Source organism: Ursus maritimus, unplaced genomic scaffold, assembly GCF_017311325.1.
Source record: "Ursus maritimus isolate PB19 unplaced genomic scaffold, ASM1731132v1 scaffold_21, whole genome shotgun sequence".
Lineage (NCBI taxonomy): Eukaryota > Metazoa > Chordata > Mammalia > Carnivora > Ursidae > Ursus > Ursus maritimus.
Window position 1 is genome coordinate 18,461 of NW_024424564.1, and position 25,340 is coordinate 43,800.

General features: G+C 42.0%; 2 protein-coding genes across 2 annotated transcripts; both read left to right on the forward strand.

Moving 5' to 3' along the window:
• Window positions 1-2,841: 2,841 nt before the first annotated feature.
• LOC103682360 (olfactory receptor 6C4) lies at window positions 2,842-3,836 on the forward strand. Its single transcript, XM_008711950.1, has one exon. The coding sequence runs from the start codon at window positions 2,910-2,912 to the stop codon at window positions 3,834-3,836; it is 927 nt and encodes a 308-aa protein (XP_008710172.1). The 5' UTR covers window positions 2,842-2,909.
• Window positions 3,837-19,149: 15,313 nt separating this feature from the next.
• LOC103656921 (olfactory receptor 2AP1-like) lies at window positions 19,150-20,085 on the forward strand. Its single transcript, XM_008684339.1, has one exon. The coding sequence runs from the start codon at window positions 19,150-19,152 to the stop codon at window positions 20,083-20,085; it is 936 nt and encodes a 311-aa protein (XP_008682561.1).
• The last annotated feature ends 5,255 nt before the right edge of the window (window positions 20,086-25,340 follow it).

The window sequence follows — 25,340 nt, forward strand, 5'->3', positions numbered from 1 at the left end:
GTTGTGGTCCATATATACAATGGAATATTACTCAGCTATCAGAAAGAATGAGTTCTTAACATTTGCTGCAACATGGATGGCACTGGAGGAGATAATGCTAAGTGAAACAAGTCAAGCAGAGAGAGACAATTTTCATATGATTTCTCTCATCTATGGAACATAAGAACTAGGAAGATCAGTAGGGGAAGAAAGGGATAAAAAGGGGGGGTAATCAGAAGGGGGAATGAAGCATGAGAGACTATGGACTCTGAGAAACAAAGTGAGGGCTTCAGAGGGGAGAGGGGTGGGGGAATGGGATAGACTGGTGACGGGTAGTAAGGAGGGCACGTATTGCATGGTACACTGGGTGTTATACGCAAATAATGAATCATGGAACATTACATCAAAAACTAAACATATACTGTATGGTGACTAACATAATAAAAAATTATTATTAAAAAAGAAGAAAAATAAAGCGAAAGATAATAGGAAGAATGAGTAGACCAGGCACACCAATCCCCAGGGATCTCACTCTATTGCTTTCAGCTTCAAAAACATCATGTTCTCTCATGGAACTCTTTATCATGGTCTCTCTGAAACTTCTCTCCTCAGCCATATGTTTACAACTTGTTCTCAAAGTTGTCAACAATTGAGATTCATGTGAAGCTTTTAAACTTAAGTCCACAGGGCATGTTTAGCTTCTTCAGGAAATTGATCCCCATGGGCCTGTTCTCAAAACGGCAGATAAACCCTGTGTCACTCTGCCTAATACAGAGACTGCAGAGAAGCCCAAACCCTGCCTTCTGACTTCAACATAATCTCCCTGAGAACAAAAATATTAAGGAATTGTCCATCTATCAAAGTCTACTTCTCTGATTCTATCATTGCTGGGATAGGGATTACTTGTTTATTTGTTTTTCTTTTTTATTATATATGTGAAGGACTGTGTCCCTCTGGAACTATGATTGGATTCTGGTTTGGATTCATAGAATGGAAGGTAATACACGTCCTCGGTAAGCCCCACACACTCGGGTACTTTCATTAAGAGAAGAGTACAAAGTTTACATGTGGAATCTAAGAAACAAACCCACAAAACAAAACAGAAAGTGACTCATAGATACAAGAATGAACTGATGGTTACCAGAGTGGGGAGAAGCTGGGGGGAGGGAAGCAAAATAGGTGAAGGGGATTAAGAGTTACAAACTTCCAGTTATAAAATAAATAAAGCCCAGGGATATAATGTACAGCATAAGTGATAATCAGTAATGTTGTAATAACTTTTACGGTGGCAGATAGTAACTAGACCTATTGTAGTTACCATGCATAAAAATATCAAATCACCATGTTGCATACCTGAAACTAATGTAATATTGCATGTGAATTATAATTCAATTTCTTGAAATAAACAAATAAATAGCCACCTACAGCTATTGACTCCAACAAAAGAGAGAGAGACAGATGGGTAGAATGTTGATGGGAAGCCAACAGACAGCATGTTAAATTTGATACTACTCAGAGACTCACATGGCCCATCTCACTTTCTATTTACCTCAGGAACGGGCAAACATCCCACCGCAGTCATTCAGATTGTCAAGGATGTGAGCACTGGATGTTTTTAAAGTCACTGATGTTATTATTCTATAAATGTGGGTCATGAAGTCAACCAATTGTGAAAATCGGGATGAAAATGCAGTACTTGCCAAAGACCACAGGTTAGTACAAACAGGGAAGGGGGGTTGAAGGAGAATCCAGGTCAAAGTTTAATATCACCTCATGCCTCCAACAGCTGTGTGGAATAATGGGGAGATAAAAACGATTCTGAGGATATTTATCTAACCCGTATGCATGTGAGTTAGAGGGACCTTTTCTATTCTCTTTGCCTCTGAATCAGAAAAATCCAAATAGGCACGAAGGACACCACGGCCAAAGTTTCCTTACTCGGGGATTACAGATTTATCTACAAAGGACTCTTCTTGTCAGAAACATGAATGTCCCTCTTCCCGGTTTCTACAAGCCAAGAATAGAGAACAGGAACATTTGAGGCATGATAAACTGTCATCCTTAGTTTGCCATTGAGGACTCTTTAAGACTTTGAGGAAAATCCACTCTGAGCTGCTGCCTGTGGATATTTCAAAATCCCTATTCTCACAGCTATATCCCAAATCTACCTATAAGACTTCGAACATGGCAGAGAAACATATAAGAAAATGCTAATTATTATGATTTATGGATACCAGTGCCTTGTTCAGGTAGTCAAAAATGCTCACAATATAAGAGTGCTGAACCAAAGATCTTAAAGCCCTATTACAAATTTATGCTTCCAAAGAAATAGGGGTGCAGGAAAAAAATCACTGACGCATCAAAACCTTCAACCATATCCATGTGATGACTGTCCTGGTGGTTGCTGAAACAAGGGAGTTAGAGGTTTGGACAATAATGGAGGTGAGGATCTATGGCAGACAGCCAGTGAAACGTCAAATACTGCAGGGAAGGGAGAAGAGCACGAGCAGGGGAAAGGGAAGCACAGAAAACAGAATCTGATAGAAATAGTTCCACCAAAAGCACAGAAGTATGAGAAATTAACAGAGTCAGAGGAAAACATTTCGTAAACATTTTGGGATTAAAGGATAGGTTCAAAATGTTACTCTTCTGAAAAAAAATGTGAGTAATTATTCTGTAATAGAGTCTGGTAAGTGTCCGGGAATATGTCAACTTGAGAAATTAAAAACACTTTAGGAATAAGGTCATTCACATAGAAGATGATTGGGCTTCCATGGAGCCAAGTCCAGGGCAACGCGATGCTGGTTTAGGTCAACTGCATGGGGAGTAATATATGACATGACTCACTAGGATCAGCTTTGTCTCTCCTACCTAAGAAATGTGAGTTTTCATCATTCACCTCTTTCCTTTAGATCTCCAAGAGGTCAATAATGAAAAACAGGACGTTTACTGAGTTTATTCTGCTGGGCTTCACCAATCAACCTGAGGTCCAGGCTGTGATATGCATCTTTCTGTTCCTCACCTACGTGATAAGTGTCCTAGGAAATCTGACTATCATCATTCTCACTCTAATAGACCCTCACCTCCAGAACCCCATGTATTTCTTCCTCCGGAATTTCTCCTTCTTAGAAATTTCCTTCACATCCATTTTTATTCCCAGATTTCTGACCAGCGTGACAACAGGAAATAAAGTCATCAGTTTTGCTGGATGCTTGATTCAATATTTTTTTGCTATATTCCTTGGGGCAACAGAGTTTTACCTCTTGGCTTCTATGTCCTATGACCGCTATGTTGCCATCTGCAAACCCCTGCATTACCTGACCATCATGAGCAACAGGGTCTGCATACAACTCGTGTTCTGCTCCTGGCTGGGAGGATTCCTAGCTATCTTACCCCCAATCATCCTGATGAGCCAGGTGGATTTCTGTGCCTCCAATGTTCTGAATCACTATTTCTGTGACTATGGGCCCCTTCTGGAGCTGGCCTGCTCAGACACAAGCCTCCTAGAAGTGATGGTCCTCTTCGTGGCGGTTGTGACTCTGGTGGTTACTCTGGTGCTGGTGACATTTTCTTACACATTCATTATCAGGACCATTCTGAGGATCCCTTCTGCCCAGCAAAGGACAAAGGCTTTTTCCACTTGTTCCTCCCACGTGATTGTCGTCTCCCTCTCTTATGGCAGCTGCATGTTTATGTACATCAATCCCTCTGCAAAAGAAGAAGGTGCCTTCAACAAAGGAATAGCTGTGCTCATTACCTCAATTACTCCCTTGTTAAACCCCTTCATTTACACTCTAAGAAATCAGCAAGTGAAGCAAGCATTCAAGGACACCATCAAAAAGATTGTGAAGCTTTAAACGACAATACATTTCCATGAAAAATAGATTTCACTTGCTAAATGTGTATTGAGTGTCTCCTATGTTTCAAATGCTGAACTGGCCCTTGAGGATAAATATATGAATGACATATGTCCTAAGTTAAGGAATCTGCAGCCTACTAAGACAGAAAGGTGTTAAACTGTAAATTCATGTAGTAAGTTTACAAAAAATAAAAGAACATGGTTAAGTGCTGTTAAGGAGGAAAAATGAGAATCCATAAAAAGAACAGTAGGAGGGAATTAACTATTTTCCAGAAATGACTTGAAATTTAAGAGGCAAACATATTGCTTATTTAGAAGAGTGGAAAGATAAGGATTCAGAGTGAGACAGAGAGGCCATGATGAAGGTATTTTTTAATTACAGACTATGGAGTTTCATCTTTCAGTTGACATTGGTGAGTCCAGAGAAGTTTTAAGAAAGGAAGTTATATTATCAGCATCATTTTGAAGGAAATCCGGCATTGGCATTGTTCTTCCTCATGGAGCCGTGGAGACTATGCTTTGGACAAAGTGTCAATAATTTTGATTCTCCTCCCCTTTGTCATTCATCTTTCAACTGTAGCCATTACAACTTTCATCCTTCCCTAAAGTAAAATTAAAAGGATATACATTTGGTTCACTTCTCTCCAAATGAGGTGAAAACCCTCAAGATTTTGTCAACTTAAACATCCATTTTCCAGAAGTTGTGGAGCCAAGGTTAAAAGTCTCCTGCTTCTTCACAGGATCTATTGTTGCTTTTCTAGCTGGGATCTTTTTAAGTTAATGGCTGAGATCTCCCACTCTCTCTCTCTCTCTTTTGTAGTTTCTGGTGATTTCTTTTTCTATTGTAATTTTATTTTCATCTGTTTGTTTATTTTGTTAGATATTAGAAAGGACAAATTCTGTGATATGACTCCATTCATTAAGTTTTCCCCAAGCTTTTGTTTTTGTTTATAACATAAACCATGGATGCCTGTTTCATAAACAGATAATGAATATAAAATAGTAATATGGTTTTATATTTAGAATTTAATGTGTAAGTCTTAGCAACCAAATGGGAACAGACTACCCTACCAAGATCTCTACACATGGATTCAAGGTAACAACAGCTTGAATATGAACTGGTGGTAGGGTCTCAACCTTAGGAACTAAGAACATTTTTGGAAACCCGAGTACTTGCACATACCTTAGTAATATCCTAATACACTACAGATTGTTCATTACCATTTGAGGTACAAGTGGAGCATCATCTGGTGTGTCCATGTGCTTTATATCTGGTAACATTGTTGAGTGGAACGATGCTTCTTGGGCATTTAAGAAACAAGCTGTATTGGACTGGATAGGAGAGAAAATTTCCAGAACCACAGAAAATATTGAAGAGTGCATGGTATTTAGAATAAAAGGTCTTATATGTAAAGTCATTGCTATTTTGAATATCTGGATTTCTTTGGTGGCTAAGCTAAAGATTAGTGATGACTTTTAATTTATTACAAATTGTTGGGGAACACCATCAAAAAGACATGACCCCGCTGATTGACCCGTGAGCTGGGCCCGGGTGGGAGGGGAAACCACAGGCTCCTCGCCCCCTCCCCTGAGCTTCCACTTGCCTTTCTCTTTCGCAGGGGCTGCTCCAAGGACATAGCCTTGAGATGGTGATGTGGTGTTGACAACACCTGAACAATTTACGTGACGGAACCCAGCTAAGGCCTCTTTATAAATTCTTAAGACGCAGTGGGCAAGTGCAGGGATCCATTCACCTTGCTGCTGCCCAAGTCAAGCTTCACATGTAAATTCCCTTCGCTTATTAAAACTGCCACCTACCCACCCAGAGAGGCCTGCCCCTTTCTTCCATCTCTCCCTGCCCTCTGAGTACAGGCGCGGGTTTCAGATTTTACCTGGGAAGCTCTCAAGAGGGTTACAAACCAACACAAGTTCACTGAGCTATCAACTGATATAGAAATGTTCTTAAATAGCCACATTTCAATCATTAAGTTCACCCAAATCCACATTTCTACTACAATCTGTGCTGAAGTAGAACACAGTGCCACATACTGGTCAAAAATAGAGGCTCTAGTTCAAATCCCGGATTCCCAACCTTCTACAAGAGTTGCCTTGGGATTGTTACTTGACCTCTTCTCAAACTCTAAAATGTGGATAGTAATCATATCTATCATATACAATAGTTTTGAGCATTAAATGAGATAATAAGTGTAAAACATTTTAAAAGCCAATACTTAAGTGTTTAATAAGTGATACCCATTATAACAGTATGAACAACAACCTTCTCAAGAAACTGGGGCTTAATTAGTATGAACAGATAGTAAATTGATTGGTTTAAAATAATGGGATTATAAACATGTTGGCCATTCTACTTGGCCAGTCCCTCTGCAGCAAAGCCAACTTATTCACATCTCTCTTATGTCCAGTTGCATCCTTCGGTAGCCAGATCAATGAAGGTCTTATGCACTCTTCACATAACACCAATCAGAACATTTGGCAGGAAATTATTAGAGCTGACTACATCAACTCCATGTGCCCTGGAGATCTCTAAATATGCTGAGATAAGGAAGGAGGGTACTTGGTGTAAGTCAAAGTTTAAGAACACTAAGCAGGGCTTCACCCAGCCTTCATAATATAAGCATTTACAAATTAATTAGGGAGGGAACACATCAGCTTCTAAATGAACTTGTCAAAAAAAAAAAAAAGACAGGTCATGCACTTATGAAACTGTTCACTAAACTGGCTTTATGCTGGCACTTTTGGAATGTAATCCAAGTCACAGATAAGCAAAGGAATGAGTTTACTGATTCTGTGGCTGAGTCTGAGAATGTTCAATTTCTAAATGTTGAGTTGGTGGGCTTTATCCTTCCTGTCATCACTGTAGACAAGAATCAAAAGAAGGGCCCCTGGGTGGCTCAGTCAGTTGAGCATCTGACTCTTGGCTTCAGCTCAGGTCATGATCTCAGAATTGTGAGACCGAGCCCCATGTTGGGCTCAGCACTGAGCACGGAGCCTGCTTGGGATTCTCTCTCTCCCACTCTTTCTCTTTGCTCCTCCCCCACTCCACTCACACTCACTCTGTCTCTCAAATAAAATTAAAGATTATTTTGAAAAAAGAATAAAAAGAAACAGTTTTAGCTACTTGCATTCTCAGGATAACATTAGAGCCGTGCTAGAGCGAGGAGACAATAAAAACAAGTGCTGCCACACTTCAGCATAGTTCCTCTATCCTCTCTTCCTAAACCCCCAGAAATTATGGACTATGGATTACAAATCTAAACAGGTAGTATTCTCCCAATGCACTCCTTGCAAAACATTTAAAATAAAACTCAAAAGAAAAAAAAAGAGTATTTTTTAAGATGGCAGGTTATGCAAGAACAATTCTAGAATGATTTGGGCTATCTGGCCTGAGAGTCATCTTTGTCATTTCTTTAAACTTATCCAGAAGGGGATGGCTCATTCGGTTAAGTGACCAACTCTTGATTTTGGCTCAGGTTGTGTTCTCAGGGTCGTGAGATAGAGCCCTGCATCTGGCTCCATGCTCAGAACAGACTCTACCTGCCCTTCCCCTTCTCCCACTGTCCCTTCCCCTGCTCTCTTGTACTCTCTCTCTCTAAAATATATAAATTAATTAAATCTTCTTTTTAAATAAATAAATTTATCCAGAAGGTCACAAACCAGGGCTTAAGCTTCTATTCATATGCATCACTAGACAATAGAGCTAAAGCTATACAGAGGTCATGAGTTCAGAAGCCAAAACCACCACCCATCTTAGGAATATATCCACTGAGAGAGAGGGGCAAGATTACACACCAGACAACACATGATACAAAGAATTACTGGAACAGAAACAGCCAAGAATTTAAAATAAGTATAATTTCAGGGCACCCAGTCGCTCAGTCTGTTAAGTGTCTACCTTTGGCTCAGGTCATGATCCCAGGGTCCTGGGATTGAGACAGGCTCCCTGCTCAGCAGAGACTCTGCCCCTCTCCCTGCTCATGCACCCTCTCTCTCTTTCTTTCTCTCCCTCAAGTAATAAATAAATTCTTTTAATTAAGTAAGTAAGTAAGTATAATCTCCTCAAAAAGATAAGAATAGAGGAGGGACTGAGGAGCCTCCAAGTATCAGATCCAGCTCACAGGTCAACCAGCCGGGGTCATGTCTTCTTGATGGTGTTCCCCAACAATTTGTAATAAATTAAAAGTCATCACTAACCTCTAGTTTAGCCACCAAAGAAATCCAGATATTCAAAATAGCAACAGTTTTACATAAAAGACCTTTTATTCAAAATACCATTCACTCTTCAGTATTTTCTGCAGTTCTGGAAATTTTCTCTCCTAACTAGTCCAATACAGCTTGTTTCTTTTTTTTTTTTTTTTTTTTTTAAATGATTTTTTATTATATTATGTTAGTCACCATACAGTACATCCCCGGTTTCCGATGTAAGGCTCGATGATTCATTAGTTGTGTATAACACCCAGTGCACCATGCAATACGTGCCCTCCTTACTACCCATCACCGGTCTATCCCATTCCCCCACCCCCCTCCCCTCTGAAGTCCTCAGTTTGTTTCTCATAGTCCATAGTCTCTCATGTTTCATTCCCCCTTCTGATTACCCCCCCCTTTCTTTATCCCTTTCTTCCCCTACCGATCATCCTAGTTCTTATGTTCCATAGATGAGAGAAATCATATGATAGTTGTCTTTCTCTGCTTGACTTATTTCACTTAGCATTATCTCCTCCAGTGCTGTCCATGTTGTAGCAAATGTTGAGAACTCGTTCTTTCTGATAGCTGAGTAATATTCCATTGTATATATGGACCACAACTTCTTAATCCAGTCATCTGTTGAAGGGCATCTCGGCTCCTTCCACGATTTAGCTATTGTGGACATTGCTGCTATGAACATTGGGGTGCATATGGCCCTTCTCTTCACTACGTCTGTATCTTTGGGGTAAATACCCAGTAGTGCAATGGCTGGATCATAGGGTAGCTCAATTTTTAACTTTTTAAGGGACCTCCACACTGTTTTCCAGAGTGGCTGTACCAACTTGCATTCCCACCAACAATGTAGGAGGGATCCCCTTTCTCCACATCCTCTCCAACAATTGTTGTTTCTTGCCTTGTCTATTTTTGCCATTCTAACTGGCGTAAGGTGGTATCTCAGTGTGGTTTTGATTTGAATTTCCTTGATGGCTAATGATTTTGAACATTTTTTCATGTGTCTGTTAGCCATTTGTATGTCTTCATTGGAAAAGTGTCTGTTCATATCTTCTGCCCATTTTTTGATTTGTTTATTTGTTTCTCGTGTATTGAGTTTGAGAAGTTCTTTGTAGATCTTGGATACCAGTCCTTTATCTGTAGTGTCATTTGCAAATATATTCTCCCATTCCGTGGGCTGCCTCTTAGTTTTTCTGACTGTTTCCTTGGCTGTGCAGAAACTTTTAATCTTGATGAAGTCCCATAAATTCATTTTATCTTTTGTTTCTCTTGCCTTTGGGGATGTGTCATGAAAAAGGTTGCTTTGGCCGATGTCGTAGAGGTTGCTGCCTATGTTCTCCTCTAGAATTTTGATGGATTCCTGTCTCACATCGAGGTCTTTCATCCATTTGGAGTTTATTTTTGTGTATGGTGTGAGAGAGTGGTCAAGTTTCATTCTTTTGCATGTAGCTGTCCAATTTTCCCAGCACCATTTATTGAAGAGACTGTCTTTTTCCCACCGGATGTTTTTTCCTGCTTTATCAAATATTAGTTGCCCAAAGAGCCGAGGGTCCATTTCTGGGCTCTCTATTCTGTTCCATTGGTCTATGTGTCTGTTTTTGTGCCAGTACCATGCTGTCTTTGTGATCACAGCTTTGTAGTACAGCTCGAAATCCGGCATTGTGATGCCCCCAGCTTTGTTTTTCCTTTTCAACAGTTCCTTGGAGATTCGGGGCCTTTTCTGTTTCCATACAAATTTAAGGACTATTTGTTCCAGTTCTTTGAAAAATGTCCTCGGTATTTTGATCGGGATAGCATTGAAAGTGTAGATTGCTCTGGGTAGCATGGACATTTTAACTATGTTAATTCTTCCAATCCATGAGCATGGAATATCTTTCCATCTTTTTATGTCTTCCTCAATGTCTTTCAAGAGTGATTTATAGTTTCTAGAATATAGGTCCTTTACGTCTCTGGTTAAGTTAATTCCAAGGTAACGTATGGTTTTTGGTGCTATTGTAAATGGGATGGATTCCCTAATTTCTCTTTCTTCGGTCTCGTTATTCGTGTATAGAAATGCAACTGATTTCTGAGCATTGATTTTGTATCCCGCCACGTTACTGAATTGCTCTATAACTTCTAATAGTTTGGGAGTGGCTTCTTTTGGGTTTTCCATATAGAGTATCATGTCATCTGCAAAGAGAGACATTTTGACTTCTTCTTTGCCAATTTGAATACCTTTGATCCCTTTTTGTCGTCTGATTGCTGTTGCAAGGACTTCTAGTACTATGTTGAATAATAGTGGCGAGAGTGGGCATCCTTGTCGAGTTCCTGATCTTAAGGGAAAGGCTTCCAGCTTTTCCCCATTGAGAATAATATTTGCAGTAGGCTTTTCATAGATGGCTTTTATGAGATTGAGAAATGTACCTTCTATTCCTACACTCTGAAGGGTTTTAATCAGGAAAGGATGCTGTATTTTGTCAAATGCTTTTTCGGCATCGATTGAGAGGATCATATGGTTCCTGAGTCTTTTCTTGTTGATATGATGTATCACGCTGATTGATTTGCGAATATTGAACCACGCTTGCATCCCAGGTATGAATCCCACTTGATCGTGATGGATAATCCTTTTAATGTACTGTTGGATTCTATTAGCAAGTATCTTGTTGAGGATTTTGGCGTCCATATTCATTAGGGAAATCGGTCTGTAATTCTCCTTTTTGAGGGGGTCTTTGCCTGGTTTGGGGATCAAGGTAATATTGGCCTCATAGAATGAGTTTGGTAGCTTTCCTTCTGTTTCTATTTTTTGAAATAGCTTTAGGAGAATAGGTATTATTTCTTCTTTGAATGTTTGGTAGAATTCCCCAGGAAAACCGTCCGGGCCTGGAGTTTTGTTATTTGGAAGGTTGTTTATCACTGACTCAATTTCTTCATAATTAATTGGCCTGTTTAAGGAATCAATTTCTTCCGGTTTCAATCTTGGTAGTTTATAGGTTTCCAGGAAGGATTCCATCTCTTCCAGATTGCTTAGTTTATTGGCATATAGCTGTTGATAAAAATTTCTAATAATCCTTCCAATTTCAATGGTGTTCGTCGTGACCTCTCCTTTTTCATTCATAATTTTAATAATCTGGGTCCTTTCTCTTTTCTTTTGGATAAGTCTTGCCAGTGGTCTGTCAATTTTATTGATTCTCTCAAAGAACCAGCTTCTAGTCCTGTTGATCTGCTCTACTGTACTTCTGGTTTCTGCTTGATTGATTTCAGCTCTAATTTTGGTCAACTGCTTCCTCGTGCGTGGATTAGGCCTGTCCCTCTGTTGCTGTTCCAGCTTCTTGAGGTGAGAATATAAAAACTGCATTTTAGATTTTTCTATTCTTTTGAGTGAGGCTTGGATGGCTATGTATTTCCCCCTTAGGACTGCCTTTGCAGTATCCCATAGGTTTTGGACTGTTGTATTTTCATTCTCATTGGTCTCCATAAATTGTTTAATTTGATTTTTGATTTCCTGGTTTATCGAGTCATTCCTGAGCAGGATGGTTCTTAGTCTCCAAGTGTTTGAGTTTCTTCCAAATTTTTCCTTGTGGTTGAGTTCCAATTTCAGAGCGTTGTGGTCTGAGAATATGCAGGGGATAATTTCAATCTTTTGGTATCGGTTGAGACCTGTTTTGTGTCCCAGAACATGGTCTATTCTTGAGAATGTTCCATGGGCATTAGAATAGAATGAGTATTCTTTGGTTCTGGGGTGTAGTGTTCTATATATATCTATGAGGTCCAACTCGTCGAGTATGGCATTCAAAGCCTTTGATTCTTTGCTTAGTTTTTGCCAGGGTGTTCTGTCTATTTCTGAGAGTGGAGTGTTGAGGTCCCCTACTATTAATGTATTTTTATTTATATGTCTCTTTATTCTGGTTAAGAGTTGGCTTGTGTATCTTGCTGCTCCCCTGTTGGGGGCATATATATTTATAATTGTCATATCCACTTGTTGAATACTTCCCTTAAGAATAATATAGTGCCCTTCTGCATCTCTAACTATAGTCTGTAGTTTAAAATCCAATTTATCTGATATGAGAATTGCTACCCCAGCTTTCTTTTGAGGTCCATTTGCGTGAAAGATGGTACTCCATCCCCTTACTCTCAGTCTGAATGCATCTTTGGGTTCGAAATGAGTCTCTTGTAGACAGCAAATGGATGGGTCATTTCTTTTTATCCAATCTGCAACCCTGTGGCGTTTTATGGGATGGTTCAAACCATTTACATTAAGACTGATTACTGAGAGATATGATTTTAATGTTGCCATGTTGCCAGTAAAGTCTTTGTTTGTATTGGCTGTGACTTTCTGTTCTGTATCACTCTTGGGGCCTTTTTACTTTTATAGAACCCCCCGTAATATCTCCTGTAGGGCTGGTTTCGTGGTTACAAAATTGGTTAGTGACTGGCGATTCTGAAATGTCTTTATTTCTCCATCAATTCTGAATGACAGCCTTGCTGGATAAAGGATCCTTGGCTGCATGTTTTTCTCTGAAAGAGCTTTAAATATGCTCCCCCAACCCTTTCTCTCATTCCAGGTCTGTGTAGACAGGTCTGACGTAATTCTGATGCTTTTGCCTTGGTACGTGAGAAATTTCTTTGCCCTGGCCGCTTTCAATACTGTATCCTTGCATCTAATATTTGCGAATTGCACTATGACGTGACGTGGCGTAGGTTTGTCGTGGTTGAGCTTGGGAGGGGTCCTCTCTGCCTCTTGGACACGAATGTTTGTTTCCCTTGCTAGATTAGGGAAGTTTTCAGCTACAATTTGTTCAAATATCTCTTCTAGACCTCTGTTTTTCTCCACCCCCTCGGGGATGCCGATGATTCTAACATTGGATCGTTTCATTGAGTCAGTAATCTCCCGTAACCTACATTCGTGGGCGTGGATTTTTTTAAGACCATCTTCTATTTTCATTTTTTCCTCTATTAACCCATCCTCCAATTCACTAACCCGTTCCTCTGCTTCTGCGACCCTGGCCGTCAGAGCCTCTAGTTTTGCCTGCATTTGGCTCATAGAATTTTTAATTTCTGTCAGATTCGCTCTCATTTCTGTCCTTAGGGATTCTATATTCTCAGTAACCTTTTCGTTAATAGTTTTTTCAATTCTACTCATCATTTTGACCATCGTTACTCTGAATTCCATTTCTGATAATTTGGTTACATCCATATCCATTATTTCTGTGGCAGAGGCCACAGAATCACTGTCTTTTCTTTGCTGGGGGGGGCTTCTCCTTCTTGTCATTCTGATGAAGAGAGGTTGCGGGGTTTCCAGAGCCCAAATTATTGACTGGGTCCCAGGCCGTGCCCCTTGTTTTATAGGGATCTTAGGGATGTGGGCTTCTTCTTTAAAGATTTTATTTATTTATTTATGTGGCAGCCAACCAGCGAGAGAGGGAATAGAAGCAGGGGAGTGGGAGAGGAAGAAGCAGGCTCCCAGCGGAGGAGCCCGATGAGGGACTCCTTTCCGGAACGCCGGGATCACGCCCTAAGCCGAAGGCAGGCGCTCACTGACTGCGCCACCCAGGCACCCGGGTTGTGGGCTTCTTGATTTTTCAGCCTGCCTTCTGTGTTCTGGGGGAGGGGCCTGCCGCGCCGATACTCAGGCAACCCTGTTTGGGTAGAGTCTCGGCGTCCCCTGCGAGGGGGGATGGGGATGGGCACTCCCTGAGCCGGTTTTTCCAGGCTTTTGTTCTCTGGCGGCTTTCCCTGGCGGTTTACTGTGCCTCTTCTGAGAGTCAGAGCACCAGCGGCCGAATTTCAGCCTCTGTCACAGAACAGAGAGATTGCAGCCCGTTCTCTACTAATGTTCTGGCCACTTTAACTCTGTTTCTGTTGGTGCTGCTCAACCCTGCAGCGTCCCGGGATGTGCGCCCCACACCCGGCGTCCCAGCCCTCACTTCCAGGGCCGGCGCGTCTCTGTCCTTTGTGTTTCTAACGCCGCCAGCCGCCAGCCACCCCGCGCGCGCTCCGGAAGCTCCTGGTCTCAGTCTGGATCCAGTGAGCGCACCGGGATTCCGGTGTTCCACGAGATGCCTGGTGGCGCGCGCACCCGGCTCACGGTCTCAGTCTGCTGTTTTGCGGGTGCCGTCCGCGAGCCCCGCCCGCTCTCCCGTGCAAGTGGCTACCACTTCCCGGCGCCCGAACACGGCGGCTCCCTCCCCCTTCCGTTTATCTTCCGATATCTGTGCACAGTTTCATGGCTCCCCGCTTCGTACCTCAATACTCAGCGCTGGAGATGTTCATTTGTAGAGATCCAGATGCGTCTTCCTGCGTCTCAGGCTGGTTCCGTGGTTGTTTAGGCTGGTCTGGTACCTATCCAGCTCGACTCGGAGGACCGGCTGAAAACGGTGTCTCCTACTCCTCCGCCATCTTAACTCCGTCCTCCAATACAGCTTGTTTCTTAAATGCCCAAGAAGCATCATTCCACTCAACAATGTTACCACATATAAAGCACATGGACACACCAGATGATGCTCCACTTGTACCTCAAACAGCAACCAGCATTCTGCAATGCATTAGGACATTACTAAAGTATGTGCAAGTACTCAGATTTCCAAAAATGTTCTTAGTTAAGTACACAAAGCTGTAGTAATCAAAACAGTATGGTACTGGCACAAAAGGATTAATTAATTTTAAAATGAAATAAAAATAATCCATCAATGCAATTCACTATATCATTTGAAAATTAATTAATCTATTGTAATTTTATTTTCATCCTCATGTTTACTTTTGCTAGATATTAGGGCAAATTCTGTGATATGACTCCATTCATTTAACTTTTCCCCAAGTTTCTGTTTTTGTTTATAACATAAGCCATGGATGCCTGTTTCATAAGCTGATAATGAATATAAAGTAGTAATATAGTTTTATATACTAGAATGTTCCAAATTACGAATCTTAGCAACCAATGGGAATAGATTACCCTATCAAGAACTCTACACACACATTCGAGGATAACAAAGTTGTCTTTGATGCCTTCTGACCTATCAGTTCTTGAAAATATTTATGAACAGAATAAACAGATTTGTAACTATAGGGAACAAACAGAGGGTTATGGGTGGGAAGGATAGGTGAAATAGGTGGTGGGGATTAAGAGCACATTTATCACGATAAGTATGGAAAACTGTATAGAATTGTATCAATAACTGACAGCGACACGAATATGCATCAAGGAACAAGGTCTTAGGTAAGTATTTTGTCATTTTCTCCAGGGATTTTTGACAAATTGTCCCACTTACAGTTTGTGGCCAAAACAGCTATATCCTGAGCAAATTAGTGAATTCTGATTACAAATTCCCCTAAGCACCACTTGTTTTCCCAGAATTGATCCCCTGAGTCTGTAATAGAAGAGTCTATAAACCAAATGTCCCTTTTCATTGAATGGAACCCATTCAGAACCCTCTTGCATGGCCTGAAGCCTCAGAACCATAGATTCCAGGTGGGAACCATAACCACAGCACAAGGAGGAAGCTTCCAGTCCCATCTCAGACTCTCCCTGACCCTTCTGCTGCATGGTTTAGATGTTGAGTAAGCAACAGAATTTTGTCCTTGGATAGCTGTGTTTTAGGATTGTTGCTGCTGAAGGGGAAGATATGTTGGAGAAGGCCAAAGAGAAAAGAAGAATGAGTCAAGAAAAGATTTCTATGGAATGGAATCCTGTGACTATTTCTACAGAGTTGTCTCCACATTTTGCTGCAAATGAGCTCTTTTCATGAAACCACATAGGACTTTCCAGACTGCACACACTCCCTGCTCCCTCCTTGGGAGATCCTCAGAGATCTGACAAGCTTGTGTTGTCCCTGGGCTGGTGAGTTCCTGAGGCCACCTCTGAGATAACCAGTCATTGTGCAGAAAGGAAGGTTGCTGCAGATCATAGCTTCCCTTGCCAGGGCCCCAAAATAACCCAAAGACCAAGGTTTCTAAAACACTAGGCAAGTTCTCTACTGTTTCTGGGAGCTTCCTTGCACTCACTCTGAGAAAACAACAGGCTCAGAAACCTTTTTTAAAAATGAAGCTAAAAGATAGTCCTCTCCAAAAAGAAAATGGGCCTCTTTGCAAATAATGGCTGGCTGTGGGAGGGGAGATAGGCAGCAGGTCCTTAGGCAAGAATTTTCCAAACTTTATTAATCGTACATCCCATCAGTGAAAATTCTGAAATGAAGTTGAGGAAGTATCACCAACATATGTGTGTTAATTGATTTTTAAATATTTATATATTGTGATATATAAATGTATAGTTTGTGTTTTAAAACATACACAGAACATATGTTTTTCATGAGGTATAGTTGCCTGACAATGTTATATTAGTTTCGAGTAAGGTCTGAAACCCATAAAACTCCTAAGAGAAAACATAGGTGATAAGCTCTTAGACAGTGGTCTTAGCAACATTTTTCCGGAGAAACAGAATTTTTATAGAGCTAAAAATAAATTCCACAGTTTATCAACTTCAAGACATTCATTTCAACATCTATGAAACTGAGAGGCATCTTACGATCATTTTAGCATGAGGCAGTTGGGGTAGCATTTTTTTCTTAACGGCACATAAAATAACAGTGTGACTCACACTGAATTGTACCTTAGATCTTATGAAATACAATGTAACTATAGGAGGCTCTCATATCTCCTTCCAATACTCCAGTGAATCATCTGGCACACCCCACAATGTGAGTGCCCCCCACTCTTAAAGAGCAGTGAAAGGGGCCAAAGGGGTCTTGGGCCATTGGTCTCAAATGAAAAGGAGTGAGAAAAAAAATCCCTCATAAGAATTCCACAGACTTCCCCAGAGAAAAATCCCTTTTCTACTCATAATATAATATGTTTGAAAGCCTCAGAGAATCTGATGAAGGCAAGGAAACATTCAAGTGGCTTCCACTTATTTTTTTAGATTCTCAGCATGGCCCTGGGCCAATAGTTAATTTCTGTGAGGTTTACCTTTCTTATCAAAAACTGGTGCAATAAGCCTCATAGTATTTCATTTCTTGTCAGAACCATCCTAGCAATCTTCATAGGTAACTATCACATGTCAGGGATCAGTAGGAGAAAGGGGTTTGAGCACCTGAATAGACATTTTTCCAAGGAAGACATACAGATGGCCAACAAATACATGGAAAGATGCCAACATCACTAATCATCCGGTAAATGCAAATCAAAGCCACAATGATATGCACCTAGCATCTGTCAGGATGTCTATTATCAAAAAGACAAGGGATAACAAGTGCTGGTTAGGATGTGGAGAAAAGAGAACCCTTGTGTACTATTGACAGAAATGTAAACTGGTACAACCGCTATGGGAAACAGTGTAGAGGTTCCTCAAGAAATTAAAAACAGAACTACCACATGACTCAGCAACCCCACTTCTGGGTATATATCCAAAGGAAGCAAAATCGTTATCTCAAAGAGATACTTGTACTCCCATGTTCACTGCAGCATTATTCGCAGTAACCAAGGTATGGAAATAACCTAGCTGTCCATCGATGGATGAACGGATAAAGAAAATGTGACATAGATATAGATATATAATGAAATATTATTCAGCCTCAAAAAAGAAGGAAGTCCTGCCATTTGCAATAGCATAAATGAATCTGGAGGCCATTATGCTAAGTGAAATAAGCCAGACAGAGAAAGACAAATAGTGTACGATATCTTTTACATGTAGAGATTAAATAAAAAGTTAAATTCATGGAAACAGAGTAGAACGGTGGTTACCATGGGCTGGACGGTGGTGGAAATAGGTGGGGGGTTAGTAAAACGGTACAAGTTTTCTGTTATAAGATGAATAGGGTCTGAGGGTCTAATGTATAACATAGTGACCATAGTTGATAATACTATATTGTATAATTGAAATTTCCTAAGAGAATAGAACTTAAATGTTCTCACACACACACACAGACACACACAGACACACACACACACAAAGTTACTATGTGAAGCGATGGATGTGCTGATTAACTGTGTGGGGGGAGTCCTTTCACAATGTATACATATATCAAGTCATCACATTGTATACTTTAAATATCTTACAATTTTATTTATAAATTATGCCTCAATAAAGCTGGTAGGGGAGGAAAGGAGTATGAGTGAAAATAAACAAAACACTCCCTCTCTTCAAGTAATTTACAATCCAGATGCAAACATCAGAAATCATTTTTTTAAGATTGATTGATTGACTCATTGATTTCAGAGAGTGGGGAGCAGGGAGAAGGGGCAGAGGGAGAGGGAGAGAGAATCTGAAGCAGAGTGCAGAGCTGAGTGCAGAGCCTGAAAACGACCTGAGACCCTGAGATCATGACCTGAGTTGAAACCAAAAGTTGGACATTTAACCAACTGCACCAGCCAGGCAGCCCCAGACAAATTTTAATAAGGGTTCAAGATAAGCAAACAGCAAGGTCGAGTGAAAAACGCTTCTTATTCCAAAATACATGCTCCATATGTGATCCATGCTTTTGGAAGTAGAAGATTTTGTTGTGAATACAGATCTGAGAAGGCCAGTCCATCTACTGAGGAAGGAAAGGTAAGTGCTGAGATACACAGATGAACAAAAAACAGTCCCTGAGCTCGAGGTGTTTGTGGTCTGGTGGGGAAGACAAACTCTCTCACACATCATTGACTCTACAGAAATATAAGAGAGACACAAACCATGTGCTACCAGGGCTGGGAGAGAGCAGGTGACTCAGCGTAGGGCTTCCGGGAAAGGCCGCATAGAAGAGGTCACACTTAGGCTAGATCTTGGAAGATGAATGGGTGTCTGCCGGTTCTAAGGAGAACTGGGGGAACAGCAGAGAATTCTTTGTAGACTTTCTCAGAGGAAATAAAAGCCAAGAATAAAAGAAAGAAAAGAGGAAGGGAAGGAAGGAAGGGAGAGGGGAAAGTCACTGACATTCAATAATTTCTCAAAGATTCTGAAAGAGGTGACTTTTCTGACTAGGGAAAAGCCCCAGAAGCTTCTGCTCTGCTTCCCTGAATCCACAGACAGACAGTGGACAGGTAAAGGAATGATGGACTTTGAGAGAAATTTTCCTCTTCTTCATCCTAATTTCTGATGCTCCTATCCACCCAAGCTGGCACGTTTCCGGAAAGGGCTGAGATCCACTATGGCCAATCGGACCACAGTGACTGAGTTCTTCCTCCAAGGCCTGACAGACACCAAAGAGCTTCAGGTGGCAGTTTTCCTGCTCCTGTTGCTTGCCTACCTTGTGACTGTCTCTGGAAACCTGGTTGTCATCAGCCTGACCTTCCTGGACACCCGCCTGCAAACCCCGATGTACTTCTTCCTCCGGAATCTATCCTGCCTAGAAATTTGGTTCCAGACCGTCATAGTGCCCAAGATGTTGCTCAACATTGCTACAGGGACCAAGACCATCAGTTTTGCTGGCTGCATCATTCAGGACTTTTTCCACATCTTCCTGGGGGCTACAGAATTCCTCCTTCTCACAGCCATGGCCTATGACCGGTACATCGCCATCTGCCAGCCCCTCCGCTACCCCATCCTCATGAGCAACAGAGTCTGCGCACAGCTCATCCTCACCTGCTGGCTGGCAGGATTCTCCTTCATCATCGTGCCTGTCATCCTGACCAGTCAGCTTCCATTCTGTGACAGCCACATCAACCACTTCTTCTGTGACTATACACCTCTAATGGAGGTGGTATGCAGCGGGCCACAGGTGCTGGAGACGGTGGACTTTACCCTGGCCGTGGTGGCTCTGGTCAGCACTCTGGTGCTGATCACCGTATCCTATGTCCAGATCATCCGGACAATTGTCAGGATCCCGTCTGTCCAGGAGAGAAAGAAAGCCTTCTCTACCTGTTCCTCCCACATCATTGTGGTCACCATGTGCTATGGGAGCTGCTTCTTCATGTATGTCAAGCCCTCCCCAGGCAAGGGGGTTGATTTCAACAAAGGAGTGTCTCTAATCAATACAATTATTGCCCCCCTCTTGAATCCCTTCATCTATACTCTCAGGAACCAACAAGTTAAGCAAGTAGTGAAAGACCTGATCGGGAAAATGGCTTGGCTCCAAAATAAATGACAGCCCTAAGGAGGCACTTTCCAGGGAAAAGCGACTGTCCTCCCCAGAGTCCAAGAATTCTACAAAAAGTATTCTCAAGGTTAAGCTTTTCTGAATAGTCCTCTTAAAGCTTTTCCAGCTTCCACCCATTTCCTCGTCCCAAAGCCACCCCATATTTCAGCTATTTGTTATGGCAGCACCTCACTTCCAGGTACCAAAATCTCTACTGATTGCCTATTGCCACTTCATGAGTTACCCACAAAACCCAATGGCTTAAAACAACAAACAACCATTATCTCATAGTTTCAGGGGGCCAGAATCTGGCTGATAGCTGGATAACTCGAGTTCAAGGTGATTCATGAGGTTGTAGTCAAGCTGTCAACCAGGGCTGTGGCCTCCTCTGAAGGCATGATAGAGGGGGCATGTGCTTCCGAGTTCACTCACTTGGTTGTTGGTAGGAATACGCCTGTGGGACAAAAACCAACGCTCCCTGAGAGACCAGGGATGGAGGGAAAGAAGAAGGAGAAGTGGAGTTATTCTTAGAAAATACATTGTAAGCCCCAGGGTGTGACTGTGAAAGCAGCTGAAACGTCAGCAGCGTTTCTGCTCTCGGGCTATTGAACACAATGGCCCGGAAGGAGCAGGATCCCGCGATCCCCAGGGATACGGCATAGGTTAGGAGCTATGAAAGAATGTAATCAGTCCCCCCTTTCTGCACCTGGTGACTGCTAGCCCAAACATCTGGCTCCTCCCTTATCCCATGACTGCCTCCCTGCGTGCCGGCGCGCCGGGGAGGGTGCAGGCCTACTTTACAGCTTCAGGATATTTGCCATCCCTTGGTACTCCTTTCCCACGCTTGGAGGCATCTGTCCTTGCTTTTCTGGTAACAAACAAAATAAAAGCTATGTGCAGGATTCAGCTGCTGCTGCTCTCCCTTGCAGAGGCAGCCCTGCACGGCCGCTCAGAGTGGTATCTGAGAACTTTATTTCAGTGTGTGAGGACGGGATAGGAGGGTGACTGGAGCAAGAGTCTGAACGGGGACCACTCAAAAACACAGCAGTGTCTAAATGCTCCTCTGAGTGGGGAGGCAGCTCTGAAAGTCCAGGAAGACAGGTTCTGACATGGAGGGGAAATCTGAGTTGCACACACCATCAGACTTCCTCAGACTCCAGCTACACCATCACAGGCACCACTGATAGACTTCCAGCACTTAGGCCACACTCACCCTCCCAACCTTTCCCCATGCCCCTCACGCCCAGCCCTTTCACCCCAATGTCAGCCTTCTCTTCCTCTGCTTCCAAGATAGCATGATCCCGAAGAAACACGAGGCCTTCAGATCTGACCTGATGGGGCTTCATGCCTCTCCCTTCAAACCTGGCCTTCACGGCTGCTCAGAACTCCATTTCCTCACCTCTGAAATCCCTGGCAAATGTCCCCGCAAGATAATATTTCGCTCTTGAATCATATGATCCCTGCCCCTTCCCACTTTTTTCTCCTTGGCAAGCTTATCCCCAACTTTTCAGGAGAGGATGAAGCTGTGCAGCCTAAGCTCAAAAACACCCTCTCCCTTCATCTCGGCGTATCTCTGGCCCCGCATCCGCTTTCTCATCCTTGCCCTTCTCTCAGAGGAGGAGGGATCTCTGTATCTCTGTTACCTCAAAAGACACGACACGGGGCATGGGGCGTTAAAAAGAACACAAACTCTCAAGCTAAGCAGGCTTGGATCCTACTTCTCCTAGTTTCTAGTGAGGTGGCCTTGAACAAGATACTTCATCTCTCTTGGCCTTGGCTTCCTCTTCTAAAAAACAGTCTGCAGTAGAAAACACTTGATGCTTCCAGCCCCTTTCTTACCCCCCCCAAACCCTTAGAACTGGTCCTTCACCCCAGAAGTGAGTCCCTACTGCCTTTGTACTCTTGCTTCCACCATGCTGCTTCTCTTGAGGTAATAGGGATGCAGAAATACCTCCTCTTCTGAGGGGGATTGGTTTCCCAAACTAGCTCCAAATCATGCCCACTTATATCTGTGGCACCACCAGCCCTTCACTCTTTGGGACTAGACATCTTGAAGTCATCACTGACTCTTCCTTGCAATCTGCCATCCACCCCTGCTCCCTCAAAATGGTTCTCAGTTTCACTCGACCCCTCTATTTTAACACTCTGCACAGAGGCCACATGTCAAATATGACCGACTATCAGAGACTGCAAGAGATGGTCTCACATTCTTTGCTTCCCTTCAGCCACTCTCTTTGGTAGTACCCTCCCACATGGACCCTGGGTTTGGCCATTTGGCTTGCTTCAGACATTGTGACAGTAGCAAACACACTGCAAACAGAAATTCAAAAAGCCCTTGAAACCCTCTGACTGCCATGTGAACAAGTCTGGGCTATCCTCTAGATGATAAAAGACCCAAGGTCTCTTTGCCAACCATCACCTTTACTGATAATACTCATACACACACACACACACACCCTGCCAAGGTGACCAGCAGCCAACTGGGGATGCATGAAACAGCCCATTAAAAACCAAGAGAAGAATCACCCATATGAGCCCAGCCCAAGTTGCCAACCCACAGAATCATGAACTAAATAAATGTGGTTGTTTTAAGTCACTAAGTATTTGAGTGGTTTATTATTCAATAAAAATTAACCAGTACACCAAACAAAAGTAAGTATACATGGTAAACACATACTGTGTCCTGGTTAAGGATCCAAGATTAAGAAGTAAGTTCAAGTTGGCTTGGTCAGGTCAGGAAAGAGAACTCCATCTCCTCTCATCTATAGTCACAGGCCAGAGAAAGTTACCAGGAGATAGGTCCTAAACAGACGGCATACTGAGGCAAAATTATTTACTTTTCTTCTGGGGCATTCCATGTCCTCCTCACAGGTAATCCGGCCCCTAAAGTAAGTAAGTATGTTGCCCCAATAGACTTTGAAAGTCTTCTCTTTTTTTTCATAATAATATTTTTATTATATTATGTTATTCACCATACAGTACATCCCTGGTTTTTGATGTAAAGTTCGATGATTCATTAGTTGCGTATAACACCCAGTGCACCATGCAATACGTGCCCTCCTTACTACCCATCACCGGTCTATCCCATTCCCCCACCCCCCTCTGCTCTGAAGCCCTCAGTTTGTTTCTCAGAGTCCATAGTCTCTCATGCTTCATTCCCCCTTCTGATTACCCCCCTTTCTTTATCCCTTTCTTCTCCTACCGATCTTCCTAGTTCTTATGTTCCATAGATGAGAGAAACCATAGGATAATTGTCTTTCACTGCTTGACTTATTTCACTTAGACTTTGAAAGTCTTATCCCAAGGAGCCTGATTTGAACATTCTCTGTGTGAAATGAGGTTTTAAAGTTTCCCAGAAAGCTCAGAAACCACCTGGAGCCTCAAGTCCCCACACTCTTGTCAGAAGCATTTCTAGGACACCCTTTTCCAGGAATTCTGTCCTCAGAGAATAAAATTCTCACATGAAGGCCATGGTCTACAAGAGAGAGGCCCAGATCTCCCCAGGCTATGTCTCTATTTCTCAGAAGCTGTGGGAAACAGCAGACAGGAAGACGATGTGCTGATTCACTCACTTCTCAGGCTGAATCAGTCTTAATTGAATGTATCCCTTTCCTTTCTCCAAACCTAGTAAAGACACAATTTATGAGCCAAGTCCAAAGCAGACAAACACACTGCATGCACACATTTTGTTCTCATCTCGAGCACCAGCACATTGTATAAGTACCTCATAAATTCATTCCATCTTCCGCTTTGAAGTTATTAGGACGTGAAGGTAATTATTTTGTGAGGTCCCCCTACACCAGACCTGAGAAATGGGGAGAGAGATTGAAGACCCAGAACGCCACTTAAAACATGTACCTGCTGAAGAAACAGATTCTCGAGGCAGGGAACCAGAGACAATCCAGGGAAATGGCTCCCTCTGGTAGGATTTTCTATTTTTACAATGTCACACAGCACAGTTTAGAAAACTATTGAAGTTCTCAAACAATGGAATCATTGTTCCAGGGATGATCTAAACAGCCATGTCAACTATGGGTGGCACAAAATTGACCAACCCTAACGAATATAACTTGGTCAAACTTTCATTCATGGCTTAATTTTTATCACTGCTATGTCCCATATGGGTGTGATCAGGTTAAGTAAGGCATTGTGAGCTACTTTTTACTGTTCTTAATGCCTGCTCCTTTTAATAAGCGTGATTTGAAGGGCACTCTCCCTGCGATGCAGATACTTTCATGTGTAATTTGGTTAAAAATTAATTTAGTAAAAATTAATTAAAACCTGTGTTTATGGGGGCGCCTGGGTGGCTCAGTGGTTAAGCATCTGCCTTCGGCTCAGGGCGTGATCCTGGCGTTATGGGATCGAGCCCCACATCAGGCTCTTCCACTATGAGCCTGCTTCTTCCTCTCCCACTCCCCCTGCTTGTGTTCCCTCTCTCGCTGGCTGTCTCTATCTCTGTCGAATAAATAAATAAAATCTTTAAAAAAAACAAAAACAAAAACAAAAACCTGTGTTTATGGAGTTAATAAACTCATCTAGGCATTTTCAGTACCTTGCTTTAATTATTAAAGATTAACAAGTCAGATCTAGGGAGATGTCTCAGATCTAGGGAGATGTCTGCCCATAGGGAATTTAGAAATTTAAACAATATGGTGGTATTAGTAGGATGATTTTTTTAATTGTTGAGTAATTTTTTCTAGTCTGTTAAGGTTAAGAATTATGGGGATTTTTATTTTAGGGCTTAGTTAAATGTATTTTTATTTTAACTTTAATCAAAGAAAATACCAGATCTAGAGAGATGCCTATCTATGAAAATTTTATGAATTTAAGTAGCATGCTGGTATTAATGGGAAAGATTTTTTAAATGGTTGAGTAGTTCTCCTAATCTACCAGGACTGAGAACATAAATATTTTTGTTTAGAACACTAAAGCGGAGTCCTCACAGATTATGGAATTCTGCTTAGATATTAATTCCCAATAGCAGTCTAAGGGCTCTCAATAAAAATTAAAAGACCAAAGTAATATCCTTAAAGAAAATAGTCAGACTTGAGTATACATCTGCTGTCTGCTCTTGCCGCATAGCTCAAATAGGGAAAAACAGTGACTTGGGAGTTTTCTCTTCCTCCCTTTCTAATAATAGGTACCAACTCTTTCTATTCGGGGAAGAAGAGGGTGGAGCTCTGAACTGCTCCAGCTTTTCTTTCTGCTTTAATATGTGCACAATCATGTCTGTACTTATTCTAGATGAGACAGGACCTTCTAGG

Bases quoted from the DNA above. Each gene is read 5' to 3' on its own strand.
- LOC103656921 (XM_008684339.1), top strand. From the start codon at position 19,150: ATGGCCAATCGGACCACAGTGACTGAGTTCTTCCTCCAAGGCCTGACA.
- LOC103682360 (XM_008711950.1), top strand. From the start codon at position 2,910: ATGAAAAACAGGACGTTTACTGAGTTTATTCTGCTGGGCTTCACCAAT.